We start from the raw sequence: 17,358 nt of genomic DNA, 5'->3' as shown, positions 1-17,358 counted from the left end.
TTTTTTTTTTTTTTTTTTTTTTTGGTACCGGGGATCAAACTCGGGTCCTTGTGCTTGTGGGGTAGGCAGCGGAACCACTGAGCTAAATCCCCAGCCCTTTACCTTTTATTTTAGTCTTGAAGTTTTAAATATCTAAGTTTGCCAACTACGCTCTGCTCTGTGTAAGCTCACGCCTGAGAATGTGTCCAATTCTAGGCTTGTCACAGCGTAAAACGGGTTCCCCGTTCCATCCGTTCTTCACAGTCTGTGCCCTCTCCTATCCTGTGCTTACGCAGTAGCTCCTGTTCCTCCTACATTACCGGCCAGCTTTTCCCAGGTGACCTGAAAATATGGAAGACACTGTTGCACACTGCTGATCAGTTGCCACCCTCTCCTGACAACGTCTGTGCTGTATCTTATGTGTGTGGCTTGTTTCTCTTAAAAATTCCTCCTTTTTTAAAAGAAGATAATTCTCTTGGTGTAGCAAGCTTGATTTTATATATGATGAAAGGAGTTAAGCACCTCGGCTACAGGTCCGTCAGCATTTCATGAAATAGCAGGAATGAATGTCCATGCCGTTGTCGGGTCGGGCGCAGTGGTGAGACCTGCCGGAGTCTTACAGTCTGACAGTGAGACTAGGACTCGGCCCCTTTACAGACCAAAGCACAGCTGTGCCTTGCCCCGAGAAGCACACAGGTGTCTTCTGTTCCTGAAACCCTTATTAAAGACACCAAAATAAGGAGCGTATCGGTCAGAAGAGGGAAGCACAGCCTAGGAGGAGCCGTGGAAGGGGAGCTGTGAATGTGCCTCCAGCCCCGTCCAGGAAGCGGAGTTAAGGGATGGATTAATGGGTGTCTTTCCAGTTAGCAAGCGCAGGGGAAGATCCTGCCTTCTGTGCCGGGTGCTGGAGAGGGATGCCCCAGCCTGGGGGATTATGCTTCTGTGCCCAACCTTCCAACTCCATCCGTATCAAGCAGTCACAGATGTCTTGTGTCCGTGTCTAACACTCTGACTTGCGGCTCTTTCATTGCTCATCCCAAAGAAAATTGAGAGTCTGGCACCGCTGCAGTTATGTGGCTTTGGTGAAGGTGAATCTGCCAGGCGGACAGCTCTGCCTTGGTGTCCTGCGCAGTCCGTTCTAGGCCTTCAGAGTTGAGAGCCAGACTCTGGGCCTCGTTAGAATGCAGAGGTTGTTCCTCCTCACCCTAGTGGCCACGTTTTAGCCGTCCATGTGTTTGCACGTGCCCTTTTGCAAACGTTTAGGAGGGTTAGAGAAATGCTGAGGTTTCGTATTCCTGTTGTCTTAGGTTGTACTTGGTTTTGTTTTCAGTCTTCATGATTAAATTCAAACAGTATAATAGGCTGATTAGTTAAGACCAAGCTTTGTTTTGATTTAGATAATCACTAAAGAAATTGAAGCAAATGAATGGAAGAAAAAATACAAAGAGACTCGGCAAGAAGTGTTGGAGATGAGGTTAGCCTGGAGGTGGGGGGGGGGTCGGAGGCCTTCACACCGAGGTGTTCACGTGTCCCAGGGCCACGGCTGAGAGCCCAAGGGCTCTGCTCTTGGCGCAGGTAGTCTTGGGCTGTGCAGAGCATGACATATAAGCAGGACTCATATACTTTTTGTTTTTTTCTGATGGACTGGAGATTGACCTCCAAGGGCTCTCTATCACTGAGCTACTTCTCCAGCCCTTTTACTTTTAAAAGTTTTATTTATTTATGTTTGTTTTGTTTTGTTTTGTTTTGTGGTACTACAGATTGAACCCTGGGCCTTTGCACTGAACTATACCTTAGCACCTTTTGCTGGGGGGTACCGGGGTTGAACTCGGGTCCCTGAGCTTGCAAGGCAGGCAGCAAAACCACTGAACCAAATCCCCAGCCCAAAATTTTTGCTTTTTTTTTCGTATCAGGGATGGGACTTGGGACCTTGCACTTTTGAGGCAGGTGGTAGAACCACTGAGCTAAATCCCTGGCCCTCTCAGCACCTTTTTATAAATTTTGAGACAGGGTCTCACTAAGTTGTCCAGGCGGGGCTCCCATGTAGTCCTCCTGCCTCAGCCTCCCGAGTGTTGGGACTATAGGTGTGTGTCTTCATGACCAGTAGTGGCGCCACGGCTGGGCTCAAACTTGAAATCTTCATGCCTTGGCTTCCTAAGATAGGGGATTGCAGGCTTTTTTTAAAAAATTGACAGAACTTTATAAAAATATCTATTTGAAATCAAGTAATAAGATTTATTGACATATTCAATGATAGGAACATTGAAATACATAATACTTTTTAAAAGTTAATTATTTGTGATAGCTTTACATTGTATAATCTCCAAACAGATTGCAAAAACATGTTAAGAGGAAACAAAACTGAAATATTTTTATTTTTACTGGTCACTATCTAGTTATGAGCTGTACAGTATCTAAAAATAGTATCAAAGAGGAAAAGAAAAAAGTATAAATAATACAGCATACAGTGAGCACTTGCATTAATACCATTTTATTTATGACCACTCTGATTTGTGGCTGCTATAGTACTTGTTTTTCTTGAGCAGTTCCTAGATGTAAAGCCCTGTGCTAGGCTGGGTAGAGAGGAGGGGGCAACCCTGTCCTCAGAGAGCTCACAGTCGCTATCTGCAGGAGCTTGAAGGTGGTGGACACCAGCAGTGAGGGACCCCGGAGAAGAGTTGTGACACTCCTCCGGGTCGAAAGCGTACTGTCGTACTTCACTAGATGAAAGGTTCATCTGAGAGGGTGATCCTTACAGTTTTTGAATAAATGAGCTACTTTTGTAATTAGGACACAGAACCTACACCTGCGTCAGAGGTGACAGGTGCCCAGAAAGGTGCATTGGAGCAAGCAAAGCCTGAAGTCAACTTGGCTCTTGTAGGAAGCTCTGAAGAGTTAACTGAAGACAGAAATGAATATTTGTAGGCTAATAAATACTGTTCACTTGTTAGTGTTCAACTCATGGCCAGCGACCCTTTACCTCATACCTGAACAAAGCTTGTTTATCACGTGTATTAAGGCAAACCATGTTATAGGATAGGTTTGCACTGCCGTTCTCCTGTCTCAGCCTCCCAGAGTGCTAGGATTACAGCAATGAACTGCCGGGCCCTGCCAAAAGATTTACTCTTCTAGGTGGAATTAGTCTGTTGTCTTGAGGTATTCAAGTAGATGCATAGAAAAGGTGAAGGCCTACAAATGGGATGAAAGGCTTATTAAAGATAAAATCTCAAGGAAATATTTTTGGGCTGGGGATTGTGATTCAATGGTAGAGCATGTGCTTAGCATGCACAGGGCCCTGGGTTCAATCACCAGCTCCAAAGATCACAAGCAGCATTTTGTTGTGTGTCCCCCGCCATTCCGTGGAGCTGGAAATACAAACTTTTTTTTTTAAAAAACCTAAGCAAAAATGGGAGGGGGGGGTTGCAGGTGAACAGGTGTATAAATTTGTCATTATGTGTTAATGAGTTTAACTGTTGGCAACATTTTTCTAACTTTCATTGTTTGCAAATTTTGTTCTGATGATACTTTTTTTTCTTATTTAGGAAAATTGTGGCTGAATATGAAAAGACCATTGCCCAAATGATTGGTAAGGAGAATCTTTTTCCTAGGATATGACCCATAGGATCTGCCTTAGCTGTTCCGGCTGCCATAGACTGAGTGGATTATAAACAGGAGACATTTATGTCTCACACTTCTCAAGGCTCTGGCAGATTCAGTGTCTGGCAAGGGCCTCTTCCTCTCAGTGTAGTGATAGGAACCTTTTAGAGACCGAGTGTCCAAACCAACTAAAACCCACTTATTTTTCACAAGGTGCTAACACTGCAATTAAACCTTTTTAGTTTAAAACACACGCACGTTATCCGGCGCTCAAGTGCTGATGAAGAAGGCTGTGCTTGCCCGCTGCGGCACGCGCACCATGGATTCGCCGGACTGTCTTGGTCCGCCTCAGTTCATCCTCACATGGCATCTGGGTCCGTGTCCGTCTGTCTCTCCCCTGGGGTCCTGGGGTGTGCGTATCTCTCTCTCCCTCCTTCCCTTGCTTCCTCCCTCCCCGTTTCCCTGCCTCTGACACACAAGCATTGTACGTATTTATGGGTTACAGCGTGAGAATTCCAAACATGAATAGTGTGTAATGATTAAACCAGGGTAATTTAATATTTTCATCTCAAACATTTATCATTTTTTGAACACCTGTGTTCTAGCACTTTATAAAATACATAGTTGGGCTGGGGATTTAGCTTAGTGGTGCTACCGCCTACCTTGCACATATGTGCAAGGTCCTGAGTTTGATCCCTGTCACCCCCCCACAAAAAAAACCACAGTAAATTGTGGTAAATAGTAGTCACCCGGCTGTGCTGTAGAACGCCAGAGCTTGTTCCTCCTACCTACCTGTATGTCGGTGCTCGGTACCCAGCCTCTCTGTCCCCACTCCTTCCCACTTCACCGACCACTGTCCTGTTCTCTACTGCTGTGAAATGAACTTGTTAGCGTCTACATAGACTGAGGACACGTGTCTGGCTCACTTCACTTAGCATTAATGTTCTCTGGTCGAGGTCTGTTTTACCTGGCACTAATCCTTTGTCTGCCCTTGGGACCTAATTACCTCCTCTCCCAACACTGTCACCCTGGGGAGCACATCTCCACCTGTGAACAGGGGCAGGGAGATAGACGTGGAGATTATGACAGGCCCCATGGCTGACTCAGTCGTGACACCGACCGGCTTGTCTGCCACTTACTCCGCGGTGGCTATGAGCTGGAAGGTTGCTGCCCATACTGAATTGTGACTCCCGAAACACTGTTCCTAAGGGACATAGAGGATTAGTGCCTGCAAGCCCCTCTTCAGAATGTTTTCATCAGCTGAAGAGTGTGCAGTCTTGTCTGAGGCGTGTTCTTGTTTGAAGACACCTTGTTTGGTGCATGCTGTTCATTTATTAGCATTGAACTCACGGCCAACAGCCCTTCAATGCATATCTGAGTGAAGCTTGCTTAACACACGTATTGAGGCATATTACAGCTTCTCATGCTTGGGATCTCTAGTGAGCACTTCAGCACCACCTTTGGGGTCGTTTTCAACAGCAAGGTCACCAGCAAAAAAACGCTAAAATGCAAATACAGCACTAGTAGACCACAGAAAGTTCGCTTGTTTGTGCTATGCAACAAGAAGGCAGACTCCCCTTGTTCATCTTCAAGTGAGATTGTGCACATCGGTGGAATAACATTTTGAGTCTTATGTCCAAAAATGGGCGAAAGCCCATGAGTATTGATTTTGAGATACAAATAAATTTGAGCAAGTAGGCACATTGTCAGAGACAGTAAACAGCGAGAATCCACAGTAATCTCTCGCATTCGGTGAGAGTCCCTGTGTGTTGGTACCTCGTGTGATGGTGGACCACTGTGTCCCCCACACCTTCTCGGTGGAGTCCTTTCTTCTGATGTGGTGTCTTTACCCACTGGGAGTTCAGATTTTCCCTCATCAGAGCCATTGTGCTCCCTTGTCCTGCCCTGAACTTAGAGCCTCTGCTAGTGGATGGATACTGTAAGGATTGACTCTGTCAAGGCGGGTCTGATCTTCCTGCACTTGTGTACTGAAGAGTTTTCTGCTGTCCACATCATCAAGTGCCTTCCAGTGGGCCTTTGCTGTGCCGTCCCTGCTGTGTACTCACTTCCCCAGGGCTGCCCAGCTCTCACCCTCGTCAGGTGTCTGCTCAGATCTCCCCCAGAGGGAGGCCCTCTCTACCACAACAGCCGCTGTGCTGCCCCATCCCTCTCTCCCCGCTATGGCCTTTCCCTGTCCCTTGTCACCCTGTGTCCCCCGCTGCCAGAATGCAAGTCCTTGAGAAAGGAATTCTGTAGCACTCATGGCTGTGCCCCATCACTGAAAACATTGCTTGGCTGGCAGAGTGACTGTTAGCTCTGTGTGGAATAAGCAGCCATTGCTTTTGCCTGGTGATTTCCAGAAGACGAACAGAGGACCAGCATGACCTCTCCGAAGAGCTTTCAGCAGCTGACCATGGAGAAGGAACAGGCGCTAGCTGACCTGAACTCAGTGGAAAGGTCCCTTTCTGACCTCTTCAGGAGATATGAGAACCTCAAAGGCGTGCTGGAAGGGTTCAAGAAGGTGACGTGTCCCTTTCCATGTCCCCTGACTGATGGGGGAGATTCTTTGTAGTGGGTCGGCACATGTGTGTACTAGGCTGGGCAGACAGCCTTTTAGTGAGGCTCAGGGCCTCCTGGTCGTGTGTCTTCTCCAGTGAAGATGGCTTTTTTCCAGTCTTTTCTCTCTGTGGTTGTCTGGGTGGCAGCTGGCCCACAGAGTGTGCTCTGTGTTTATGTGTGGGGTAGTAGAGGTCAAACGTGGCACCATACACATGCTAGGCAGGTGCTTTACTACTGAGCTGTGGTCCCACCCTTTGGTTCTTTATTTTCATCTGAATAAAAATGAGTGGGCAAATCACCATTCAGTTTTGAACAAGTACTTTCCTAAAGAGATGTACAGCTGAACCCCACTGTATGATATTGAATATTGGCAAAAGAAGATTGCACAGAACGTGTTCAGTTAGAATTGCATGTGCCTGTTTGTATCTAAATGAATTTTTCCCATTTAAAAAAAAAGTGAATTATGATACACAGTATATTACTAGTAGAAGAAAAACAAAATGACCCGTTTATTTTTTAATTTTCACTTTGGAACAGAATGAAGAAGCCTTGAAAAAATGTGCTCAGGATTACTTAGCCAGAGTTAAGCAAGAGGAGCAGCGATACCAGGCCCTGAAGACTCACGCAGAAGAGAAATTAGACAGGTAAGAGTCTATTGTGTGTTTTTGTTTTTTGTTGTATATAAGATGAGGTCTCACTGTGGTCAAGGCTGGGCCTGAACTCTGTGCTCTCGTCCAGCCTCCATTCAAACCGCAGCTGCTAGGATCACAGGTGTGCATTTCACTTTTCATGGTGGTGTGGGGAGATGGACAGAGGCGGGCAGGAACTTTTTGTTTTTAATCTAAAAAGTTACCTCTATGCATTTGCTACCTGTGTTCCTGATTGTAAATACTTTTGTTATTCTTTCACCTTCTTGTTCCTGTAGGTATTATTATCACACATTTATTGTGTGTCCTTTTAGTCCTTCCTTTGTGTCTACAAATACTACTCAAAATGGTTTGGGATCTTTTTTTGTTTTCCTTTAAAAAAAAAACATAGTAGGGCCAGAGATTTAGCTCATTGGTGCCGCTGCCTGCCTTGCAAGTATAAGGTTCCAAGCTCGATCCTGGTACCAAAAAAAATAGTAATATAATATTGAAGTCATAACTATACAGGTTTTCTTTTTCACTTAGTAATGTGTACCAAGGCCATTTTTCCATGTCAGAAGAGATAAGTTAATTTTTATTAGATCGTAGTCCTATAACGTTTTTGTTTATTTCATGAGACAGGGTCACACAGTATAGTTCAGACTGGCCTTGAACTCACTTTAGCCCTGGGTGGCTTCAAACTCACACAATTCTCCTGCCTCAGTCTCCTGAGTGCTGAAATAACAGGAACACAGCATCACGCACAGCTGTTTCTTTTTTTTTAAAAAGTTTTTTATTAATGGGCAGTTAGGTTCAAACTTTTTTATTATTACTGTAAACAGTGCTGTACTGAGCAGAGTTTTTCTGTGAATAGATAGCTAAAAATGAAATTTCTGGTCAGAAATTGTGTACAGCAGGAAAACAAAACTAAAAGCAAGGAAACCAGAAAGTATATACATTTCAGATTGTCCTAGTTACTACCATTTGTACCCCGTAATGGAAGAGCCAGTTTTTCTTTCCATCAGCACATAGTCCCTGCATCTGGACCAACACAGGACGTGATCATTCTTGTTAATTTTTGGTGATCTGATAAATTTTGGATATTTATCATTTTGGTGGCGGGTGTCACTCAGTGGTAGAGTGCCGGTTTAGCATCCATGAAGACCCTGGGTTCCATGCCCAACATCCTATCCCCAAATTATTTTAGCTGGAAGTAATGACACTCCAGTAGGCTGAGGCAGGAGGAGCACAGGTTGGGCAGTTTAACAACTGTGCGAGCCCTTGGCTGAAAATAAGATTTTTTTTTTGAAGCAAACATTTATTGGTACATTTTAGATGTATGTAATGATAGCATTCACCATAGGGAATTTATACCTGTGTGTGATATATCTTGCTGCTGCTTTTTTTCCCATCCCCTCCTTTGACCTCTCTGCCCTTCATTTATAAAAGCTTTGTTTTTGTCCCTTTTTTCCTTTTCCCTTTCCCCCTCAGTTGTTCCTCATCTCATTTGAACATTTTCTTCCCATTTCTCAATATCTAATTGTATATTTTAGTCCTTTATTGTACTTTTGGTTTCTCACACCAGAGAAGCAGTGTGGTATTTAAACGTGTGTATCTGATTTATCTCACTTAATAGTATGGTCTCAAGGTGCAGTCATTTAGCAAGAAAGGTCTCAAGCTTATCCCTCTGTATGGCAGAGTAGTCCTTCATTGTATTAAAAACCACATCTTTATCCCTTGCTCATTTTATGTGCATTTGGGCTGTTTCCAAGATTTAGCTATTACAAACTGTGCCTCTGTAAACATATGTGTATGTATTACTGTGGTATGATGCTTTTAATTCTTTTTGTTTTGTTTTGTTTTGTTTTGTTTTTTGAGACAGGGTCTCACTGTGTAGTTAGTTGAGACTGATCTGGAACTCACTATGTAGCCCAGGCTGGTCTCGAACTCACAGCGATCCTCCTGCCTCAGCGGAAGATTTTTAATTACAAGACATCCCACTTGTTGATTATTTGTGCTAGTTCACATGCAACTGAGGCTTTGTTCATGAAATCTCTTTGTACACCAGTGTCTACCTAACCTCTCTTCCAGCTGGTTTAGTGTTTCTGTTTTAATAATTGAGATCATTAATCCATTTTGATTTTAGTTTAGTGCATGGTGAGAGATACAGATCTAGTTTTAATATTTGGCAAGTTGAACTCCAATTTTTCCAGCGCCATTTTTTTGGGGATAATTTCTTTATTTATAGACATTTCAGAGCCATTTAAATCAACAGTTACTTTTTTTTTCAGACATAGCATACTGTGTTTATCTTGAAGTACACATTGGGTCCATTAGATAATGCTTCTAGTACCATTTATTAAAGAGGTTGTCTTTCCATTTATTAAAGAGGAAGGGTGTGTGGCTCCTTTGTCAAAGATGAGGTGGCTGAGTGCATCTGGAGTTGATTCTGCATCTTCTGATCTGTTCCACTGATCTTTAGGTTTGTTCCTTTGCCAGGACCATGTTGTTTTTATCACCGTGGTTTTGTGGTATAGTTTCAAGTTGGGGATTGTGATACCCTCTACCTTGTCTTTATTGCCTGGAATTGCTCTTGCTATTCTAGGTCTCTTCTTCTTCCGAATGAATTTTTGGATTGTTTCCTTAAGTCCTGTGAAGTATGCTGCTGGAATTTCAATTGGGATTGCATTGAATCTCTATAGTGGTTTTGGAATTATGGCCATTTTCATTGTATTGGTTCTTCCTACCCAGGAGCAAGAGATGTCTTTCCATTTTTTGATATCCTTTTTTTATCTCTTTTTTCAGAGTGCTATAGTTTTCAGAATAGAGGTCTTTGATTTCTTTTGTTAGGTTGGTTTCTAGGTTTTTCAGTTTTTTGGATGCTATTGTGAAAAGAGTTGTTTCTCTACTTTCTCAGTGGGTCTCTTGTTCATGTACAGGAAGGCTATTGATTTTTATGTGTTGACCTTTATGCAGCTACTCTACTGAATGTGGTTATTAAATCCAGGAGGCTTTGGTGAGTTCTTGGAGTCTTCTATATAGTATATATAGCAAATAGAGACAATTTAACTTCATTTCCTGTCTTTATTCCTTTTGTTTCTTTCTCTTGTCTAGTTATTGTGGCTAATGTCTCCAGAACTATACTGAACAGGAGTGCTGATAGTAGACATCCTTGTCCCTGATTTTAGTGTAAAAGATTTCAGTTTTTTCCCAGCACTCAGGAAGCTGAGGGGCAGGAGGATCACTGTGAGTTCGAGACCAGCCTTAGCCTACATAGTGAGTTTCAGGTCAGTCGCAACTACATAGTAAGACCTGTCTCAAAAAAAAAAAAAGAAAAAAGAAAAGAAAAGAAAAGGAAAGAAGTCAGTTTTTGACTATTCATGTGAGGTTGGCTGTTTTCATTGATGGCTTTTATTAACTAACATTCCTTGTGAGGAGAACAGTTTAGAGTGTTGGTTTCATCGTCATGAATTTTTTCAGGTGTTCTTTGTCATGGAAGTATCTTTCTTCTCCATCAGTTTTGAAAGATAGTTTTGTGGGGTACATCAGACTTGGTCGCAGGTTGTTTTCTTTTAGGGCTTGAAATACTTCACTCCAAGCTTTCCTTGACTTGAGGGTTTGTGTCAAGTCTGCTGTGACTCTGATGGGCCTTCTTACATAGGTGATTTGGTGTTTTTTCTAATAACTTTTAATATTCTGTTTTTGTATTGAATTTCTGGAATCTTTACTATTATGTGCTTTGGTGTAGATGTTTTTGATCGTAGCTAATTGGAGTTCTATACTCCTCACTTATCTGTATGTTAAATTCTTTTTCCTTGGTTGAAAGTTTTTTCCCATTACTTCTGTGAATGAGTTTTTTAAATATTGTCTGTCTCCTTTTTCATTGATTCTGATCCATCTTATGTTATTCTTTGCATACTCTTTTAGCTGTTGGCTTGATGTTTTCATGGTTCCTTGCTATTTCTAAAGACATTTTTCTTTTCATGATCTCTAACCCCAATCCTGTCTTCTCCATCTGATATTGTCCTCGTTTTGGCTCATTGTACTGTGTATACTTTCAATGAAATTCTTAATCTCTTGGGTCTGTTTGAATCTGTTTCATGGATTGCATTTCTTCCCTATATTGGGCACTCATGGTTTCCATCATTTTCCTAAGCTTCTGTATATTTTTTTTAACTGTATCTGCTCTAGAGTCACTAACCATGTCTTTCATTTTGGTCACCATCTCTGTAGTTACCTGACAAACTATTTCTCCTTTTGTTTTGGTACTGGGGATCAAACTTGGGTCCTTGTGCTTATGAGGCAGGCAGCGGCACCACTGAGCTAAATCCCTGGCTCAGAAAGTATTTCTCCTTTGATGTTTTAGAGCCTCGTTCATCTGATATGTTACTTCTGTTGTTACCACTTCAGAGTCGAGGTGGGTGGGTTTTGAATTGCTCCACCCCATTACTCCCTGGGTTTGCCTTTGGTGAGCTGGAAGTTTGGGATTGCATCTTGCTTAAATGTGTGTTCATTTTCATTTTCTTTTGTTTTTTTTAATTTCTGGGTTAATGCTTATAAATTGCTTATGGCAAGTAGCTTTATTGCCAGTATTTGGAACCCTTAGGAAATTAGTATTTCTCAGACATGTCTTCTGGCTGTAGCTAACGTTTGGGTTTTGTGTCTGTTGCATGATCTTTCCTCTTCAGTTTATTGGAGATGAGAAGTTGCTTCCTCCTTGGCCCAGCCCCTAGTTCTTCTGCACTGGCCTATAGTATTGTTTATGACCTTCAGCCAATCTCAGTCTTCGTATACCTTCGTTTACCTTGGCTAAAGTAGTATGGTCAGCAACAATGATAGCACCAAAGAGAGCCTAGGAAATGACAAACTGTGGTAACTGTTAATTTCCCACCTTTAACTGTATGAAGTAGATTTGTAATTATATAACAAAATCTAAAACAAACCAGAAAATTGTGTGTAGAAAATATGCCCTCAGTGTGGTGATTTTTACCCTCAGGGAAGAAAATTTAAAAGAAGTTAGAAAAAATATAGAAATAGAAGAGGAAGAGATTAGAAGCAAGGCTGAAGGACAAAGAAGGCAACATAAACTTTGGGAGACTGGTGAAGACAGGAGGGAAAGGAGAAAGAAGAAATAATAGAACAACAACGAAAAACAGTGTTTACACATATAAAAGCAAGAACAAAACAACAAAAGAAAATTAGAGAAAAATGTCTACTTCATGCCATGTCTCTGTTGTCAGTGATAGACAGAGTGGGCAGACAGAGTCCAGATCCATGTTGATTAATCCCAGTAAGCCAGTTGTAGATTATGGTGGGGCAGTGGATAATCCCCACAAGCCTGTACCTTTAGTTCTGAAGCTCAGGATGGTTCTGGCTGTGAGGCTGGAACCTGTTTTGTTCAGTCAACAGCCTGTGTGCTTCCTGCAGGCTTAAAATTGGCTCCTTGACCTCTTGCCAACTTGTACTCGGTTCTGCCTCACCCTGATGGAGCCATCCTGTAGCTGCTGAGTTCTTAGCTCAGTTGGGCCCACTCCAAGGTGGCTACCAGCCAAGTGCCCACCTCTGGGGGACATCTGAACCTGAATAACTCACCAGCTACTGCAGTCCACTGCATCCATTACTACGTCCACTGGTGCATTTCGCTGTGGAAGCCTCTGAGGTCATCAGTGGCCTTGTGCACCTGCAGGTTCGAGTCACCCTCCCACGCAGTGAGTCAGGGCTCAGGGAGAATGCACCACTTCTATTTTCACTCTCCCTGTGGGCTTCAATTCTTGCTTCAGATCCTTTCTAGGTCCCAGGAACCCACTTCCCTCTTCCTTTTCTTCCTCACATTGCTGTATCCCAGTGTCTGGACACCAAATCTCAGAGAGGCTCTTTTCCTTCCTGTTCACCAGTCCTAGAAGTCCCTCAGAATAAAAGATTTTAGAAAGGGCTGGGGAATAAAAAACAGCATAACACTAACAAACAGAACCGAGGATCAATGAAACAGATTAGGAGTAGCAGAAACAACTCTAAACATACTCACTTCCTTATCTTTGACAAAGAGGCCAAACACTGGAAGCAAGATAGTTTCTTTAATAAATGATGCTGGGAAAACTGGCTTTTCACATGCCAGATGCTGAGCCTAGACCCATATCTCTTACCATGCACTAAACTCAAATCAAAATGGATCAAAAATATAAATCACACAGGAACTATTACAAAGAATCAACAACTTGGGTCCTATATTAAAAAGCTTTTATACACTAAAAGAAATCACCAACGAAGTGAAGAGACAACCTGCAGAATGAGAAAAAATTTTTGCCAGCTGTTTTTCAGACAAAGGACTAATATCTAGAATATGTAAAGAACTGAAAAAAAAAAATCAGACCCTTCAAATGAAAAGACCCAGTCCAGAAATGGGCATATGAAATGAATAGATACTTCGCAGACGAAGACATAGAAACAACAAATAAATATATGAAAAAATGTTCAACATCAGCAGTCATTCAGGATATACAAATTAAAGCGACCTGGAGGCTGTTTTAGACTGAATGGCTGTCATCAAGAAATCAACCAATACTAAATGCTGATGAGGCTGTAGGGAAAAAAGAAACTCTCCATTGTTGGTGGGAGTGTCAACTGCTATAACCACTATAGAAATCAATATGGAGATTCCTCAAAAAATTAGAACTAGGGACTCCTTTGGATCCAGCAGTGCCCCTTCTAGGTATCTTCCTGAAAGAGTTAAAAGCATCATACCACAGTGATATTATGCATTTCCATGTTTATAGCATCACAATTGATAATAGCTAAATATTGGAAACAGCCCATCAACATATGAATGGATAAAGAAAATGTATTGTGGAAGACTACTATGCCATAAAGAAAGATAAACTTGAATCATTTTTAGGTAAATTGACGTACCACAATTTTAAGTGAAATAAATCAGACACATGGTTTTAAATATATCATTGTTTCTCATGTGAGAAACCCGAGGGGTAAATAAGGAGCAAAACAGGGTAGATATTGGGAAGTAGGAAGAACTTTGCTCAAATGGAAAAGGTAAAGTGGGCAGCGGGAGGGGGAGATTAAAAAAATCAAATGACAAATGCTGCTGTAAATGGAGAGCAATGAAAAAAAAAGGCATACTACTAACAAGTACAAATTTCCTGTGATGAATGTGATCATTATGAATGGCAAATACATGCTAATAAAAATAAATTTAAAGAAAAGGGGCTGGGAATGTGTCTCAGTGCAAAGGCTCTGTGTTCAGTCCCTGGTACCACCAGAAAAAATAATTGCACATTTCTGACTACTAGTGAGGTTTTAGCATCCTTTCATCAGTTGACTGGATGTTAGCAACTAACATTTATGGTCTTTAGGACTTCCTCTTGTATCTAACTAGTAGAGTGATTTCTTTGAGGTCTGTGTCACAGATAACGATAGTTAGCATCCTCTCTTTAGCTCTGATAATTCTTAGAGTGATCCAGTGTTAGAGAAACTGATTTTAATTCCACATTCTCATGAAATACAAGTTTTGAAGAATTACGTGTCATAGAAATTTCCTTAGCAGTTATGTGTAAGTTGACATTTTATTAATTAAAAGTGAATTATGTAGGTAAGTGGTGCTTGTCTTTTCTCTGGTCATGTTTCAGTCTTGCAGAAGTCACCCTGACTCCAGCCATGTCCGATGCCTAACATACGCTTTTTGTCTCTTCTGTCCACAAACACTGTCCACAGAGCCAACGAAGAGATTGCTCAGGTTCGCACAAAGGCAAAGGCTGAAAGTGCAGCTCTGCATGCTGGACTCCGGAAAGAGCAGATGAAGGTGGAGTCCCTGGAGAGGGCCCTTCAACAAAAGGTACAGCCAGGGGTTCAGTCCGCAGACTACCAAGACCTCCACTTCCTCCCCAGCACGTCAGTACCAAGCCTGGGTATGCAGTTCACCAGAGCTGGCGGGAGTGGCCTTCAACCCAGCTCTGTGAACCGACCCAACTTGGGGGAGACAAACAAGTCCCATCCTTAACCTTCAGGCATATTAGGAGAATCCTTTACAGTCAGGGTACAGACAGGAAGTTGACTTTTCACGGAAGTTCAGGGAATCCAACACTTCCTTGTCAGGATCACGAGGCTACCTTTCATCTCTCCAGTTTGTTTCTTATGCAGTGCATGAAGTTGTCTTCCCCCTTCATTGCTTTAGATCATTGGTTCTCAATTAGGGGCAGTTTTGCCCTTCAGGGAACATTAGGCAGTGTGTGGAGAGTAACTGGTTGTCATGACTGGGAGGCTTCACTAGTGTAGAGTGGGAGACACCAGTGACACTGCCAAGCACCCCGCCGTGCTCGGGAAGGCTTATGCACTCGAAGTCTGGCAGCCCAGCCCAGCAGTGCTGCTGTGAGAGCTCCGAAGGCCGTGGAAGCAGTGCCTGCTTCTTGCCACACAGCAGTTACTGGCTTTGTTCTTCTCCACCACCGGTGCTTCACTTATCCATTTTCACCTACACATTCGGGCCCGTGACATCCTCTGAACTTAGTGTCTGATGGTGTCTCATGTCCCTGGGCTCTTCAGACGCCAGAATCTTGATACCTGGGAGAGAGTCAAATACTTGTGTTTTTAGCAAGTACCCCAGCAGTTCCTGTGATATCAAAACATTCTGGGAAATAAGAGATTAACAGTCAGGTTTCACGGCGCTGGTGACCACGCCTGCCTCAACTCGGTCTCAACTTTATAGCATGAGTGCAACCATGTTTTCCTGGGGAAGTATATGTGGTCTTAAAAGATCTCAAATGTAGAAAATGAATTAGTTGGGAGAGCCTAGCTGGCCTTGGGACTCTAGCTGTAATTGCATTTATCTCAGAACACAAGAGTGGCCTGCATAGTTCTATCCTCTCTTTCAGAACCAAGAAATTGAAGAATTGACAAAAATCTGTGATGAGCTAATTGCGAAGCTGGGAAAGACTGACTGAGATTCATCCGTCGGCTCCGCAGATCTCCACCTGCTGCTTCCGTCGTGACCACAGTTAATCTTGCCTTATCCAGAAATAATTGCCCCTTTGCAGAGAAAAAAACAAAAACTGTATAAAAAGCACATGCCTCCTGCTGCCCGTCCCGCTTTGCTGCTGGTGCAGCGGCCCCAGAGGAGACTGGAGCGTGGCCCCTTCGTGAAGGAGCGTGGACCCTGATGGCTGGCGTCTCAGCGTGAGCCGGGCCACGGAGTGGGTCTGTGGTTCTGTCTTTACTGTGTCTTAGCATCCTCTTTACTGTCCCCAGGCTGGTTAAATTTGTGATTTTGTGGCTACTGTTTGGGGTCATCTCTTCACCACCTGTCTGGTATTCTTATGACCTGTTCGATCTATTAATTTTCATTATCAGCATTTTTATTATCAAAGGAGGCAATTTGGCCTATTATTTCAGTTTATAAACAAGAAGTACCCTTTTATATACAGTATATACAGTGTACACTGTCACTTACACATAGATATCTACCTGTGCTGGTGCTCTTCCCCGGAGGCATATCAGTTAAGAACATCTATAGACAAATCTATTTCAGGCTGGGGACTCAGCTCAGTGGCACAGTGCCCACCTTGCAAGTACAAGGTCCCGAGTTCGATCCCTGGTACCAAAAAAAAAAAGAAGAACATATTTCCATAAATGTAGAAACCAGTTGGAAACAGCCCTGTCTCCAAATGCCAATGTAAGAATTTGAGGCCAAGTGCTATGGCACCTATGTGTGGTCCCAGCTACTTGGGAGGCAAGAGGATTCCTTGAGCCTATGAGTTTGCAACATGGTGAGTCCTTGGTCTTTAAAAAGAAAAAAAAAGGGGCTGAGGCAGGAGGATCGCTGTGAGTTCAAGACCAGCCTGGGCTACATAGTGAGTTTCAGGTCAATCTCAACTACATAGTGAGACCCTGTCTCAAAAAAAAAAAAAAAAGAAAAGAAAAGAAAAGAAAAAAAATGGCAATCACAGATGTGAAGGCTGCAGACTGTTTCACATCAGGGCAGATTTTGTTCTGCTGCCCCTCACCTTCAATGGCCCTTAGTGCTGAGATTGAGTCCTAAGCAGTCAGGGTTGTACAGGACTCTCTCAGAGCTGGGGTTTGGCAAATGTGCCCTGGAATCAATGGTCCCTTCTGCTTCCATTTGTGGCTACAGACCCAGCACCCCACCTTCGGCATCTATTTGAAATATGTCAAAAAATGTACTTGTGAAGGGTTTAGTTAATGAACTGGTAACTAGCCCATTACCCATTATAAGGAACAGAAACAGGGTTCTTTTTTTTTTTTTTTTTTTTTTTTTTTTTACAGGCTTGGTATGTTCTTCAGATGTTAAAAAAATATATATCTTTTCAAACTTAAGATAGAATTTTAACAAAGCTGGCAGTAAAACTCATGTGAGCCCTTTCATGTCTCAGCATATTATGAGGTTTTTTTTTTTTTTTTTTTTGGTACCAGGGATTGAACTGAGGTCCTTGCACTTGCAAGGCAGGTGCCAAAACCGCTGAGCTAATCCCTGGCCCTGTTGAGAGTATGTTTAGCAAAGACAGTTTGAGTACCAAAGAGGGAACATGAGAAGTCACAGGAGCAAAACAGTGCTCCCCAAGGTCTGGCTAGCCTC

The 17,358-nt window shown here is 42.8% G+C and overlaps 1 protein-coding gene across 2 annotated transcripts in view; it reads left to right on the top strand.

Moving 5' to 3' along the window:
• The window catches only part of Tacc1 (transforming acidic coiled-coil containing protein 1), a 61,739-nt gene extending 45,176 nt beyond the window's left edge, over positions 1-16,563 (top strand). For both annotated transcript variants that reach the window (XM_010604978.3, XM_033765357.1), the window contains 6 exons: positions 1,377-1,453; positions 3,522-3,565; positions 5,937-6,097; positions 6,673-6,779; positions 14,484-14,604; positions 15,641-16,563. In XM_010604978.3, coding sequence (XP_010603280.1) covers positions 1,377-1,453; positions 3,522-3,565; positions 5,937-6,097; positions 6,673-6,779; positions 14,484-14,604; positions 15,641-15,709 — 579 coding nt within the window. In that variant the 3' untranslated portion in view covers positions 15,710-16,563. The remainder of the gene's footprint in view (positions 1-1,376; positions 1,454-3,521; positions 3,566-5,936; positions 6,098-6,672; positions 6,780-14,483; positions 14,605-15,640) is intronic.
• The last annotated feature ends 795 nt before the right edge of the window (positions 16,564-17,358 follow it).

This window comes from Fukomys damarensis, unplaced genomic scaffold, assembly GCF_012274545.1.
Source record: "Fukomys damarensis isolate Sample0158 unplaced genomic scaffold, DMR_v1.0_HiC HiC_scaffold_18, whole genome shotgun sequence".
Lineage (NCBI taxonomy): Eukaryota > Metazoa > Chordata > Mammalia > Rodentia > Bathyergidae > Fukomys > Fukomys damarensis.
This window is presented reverse-complemented; position numbering and strand designations above follow the sequence as displayed.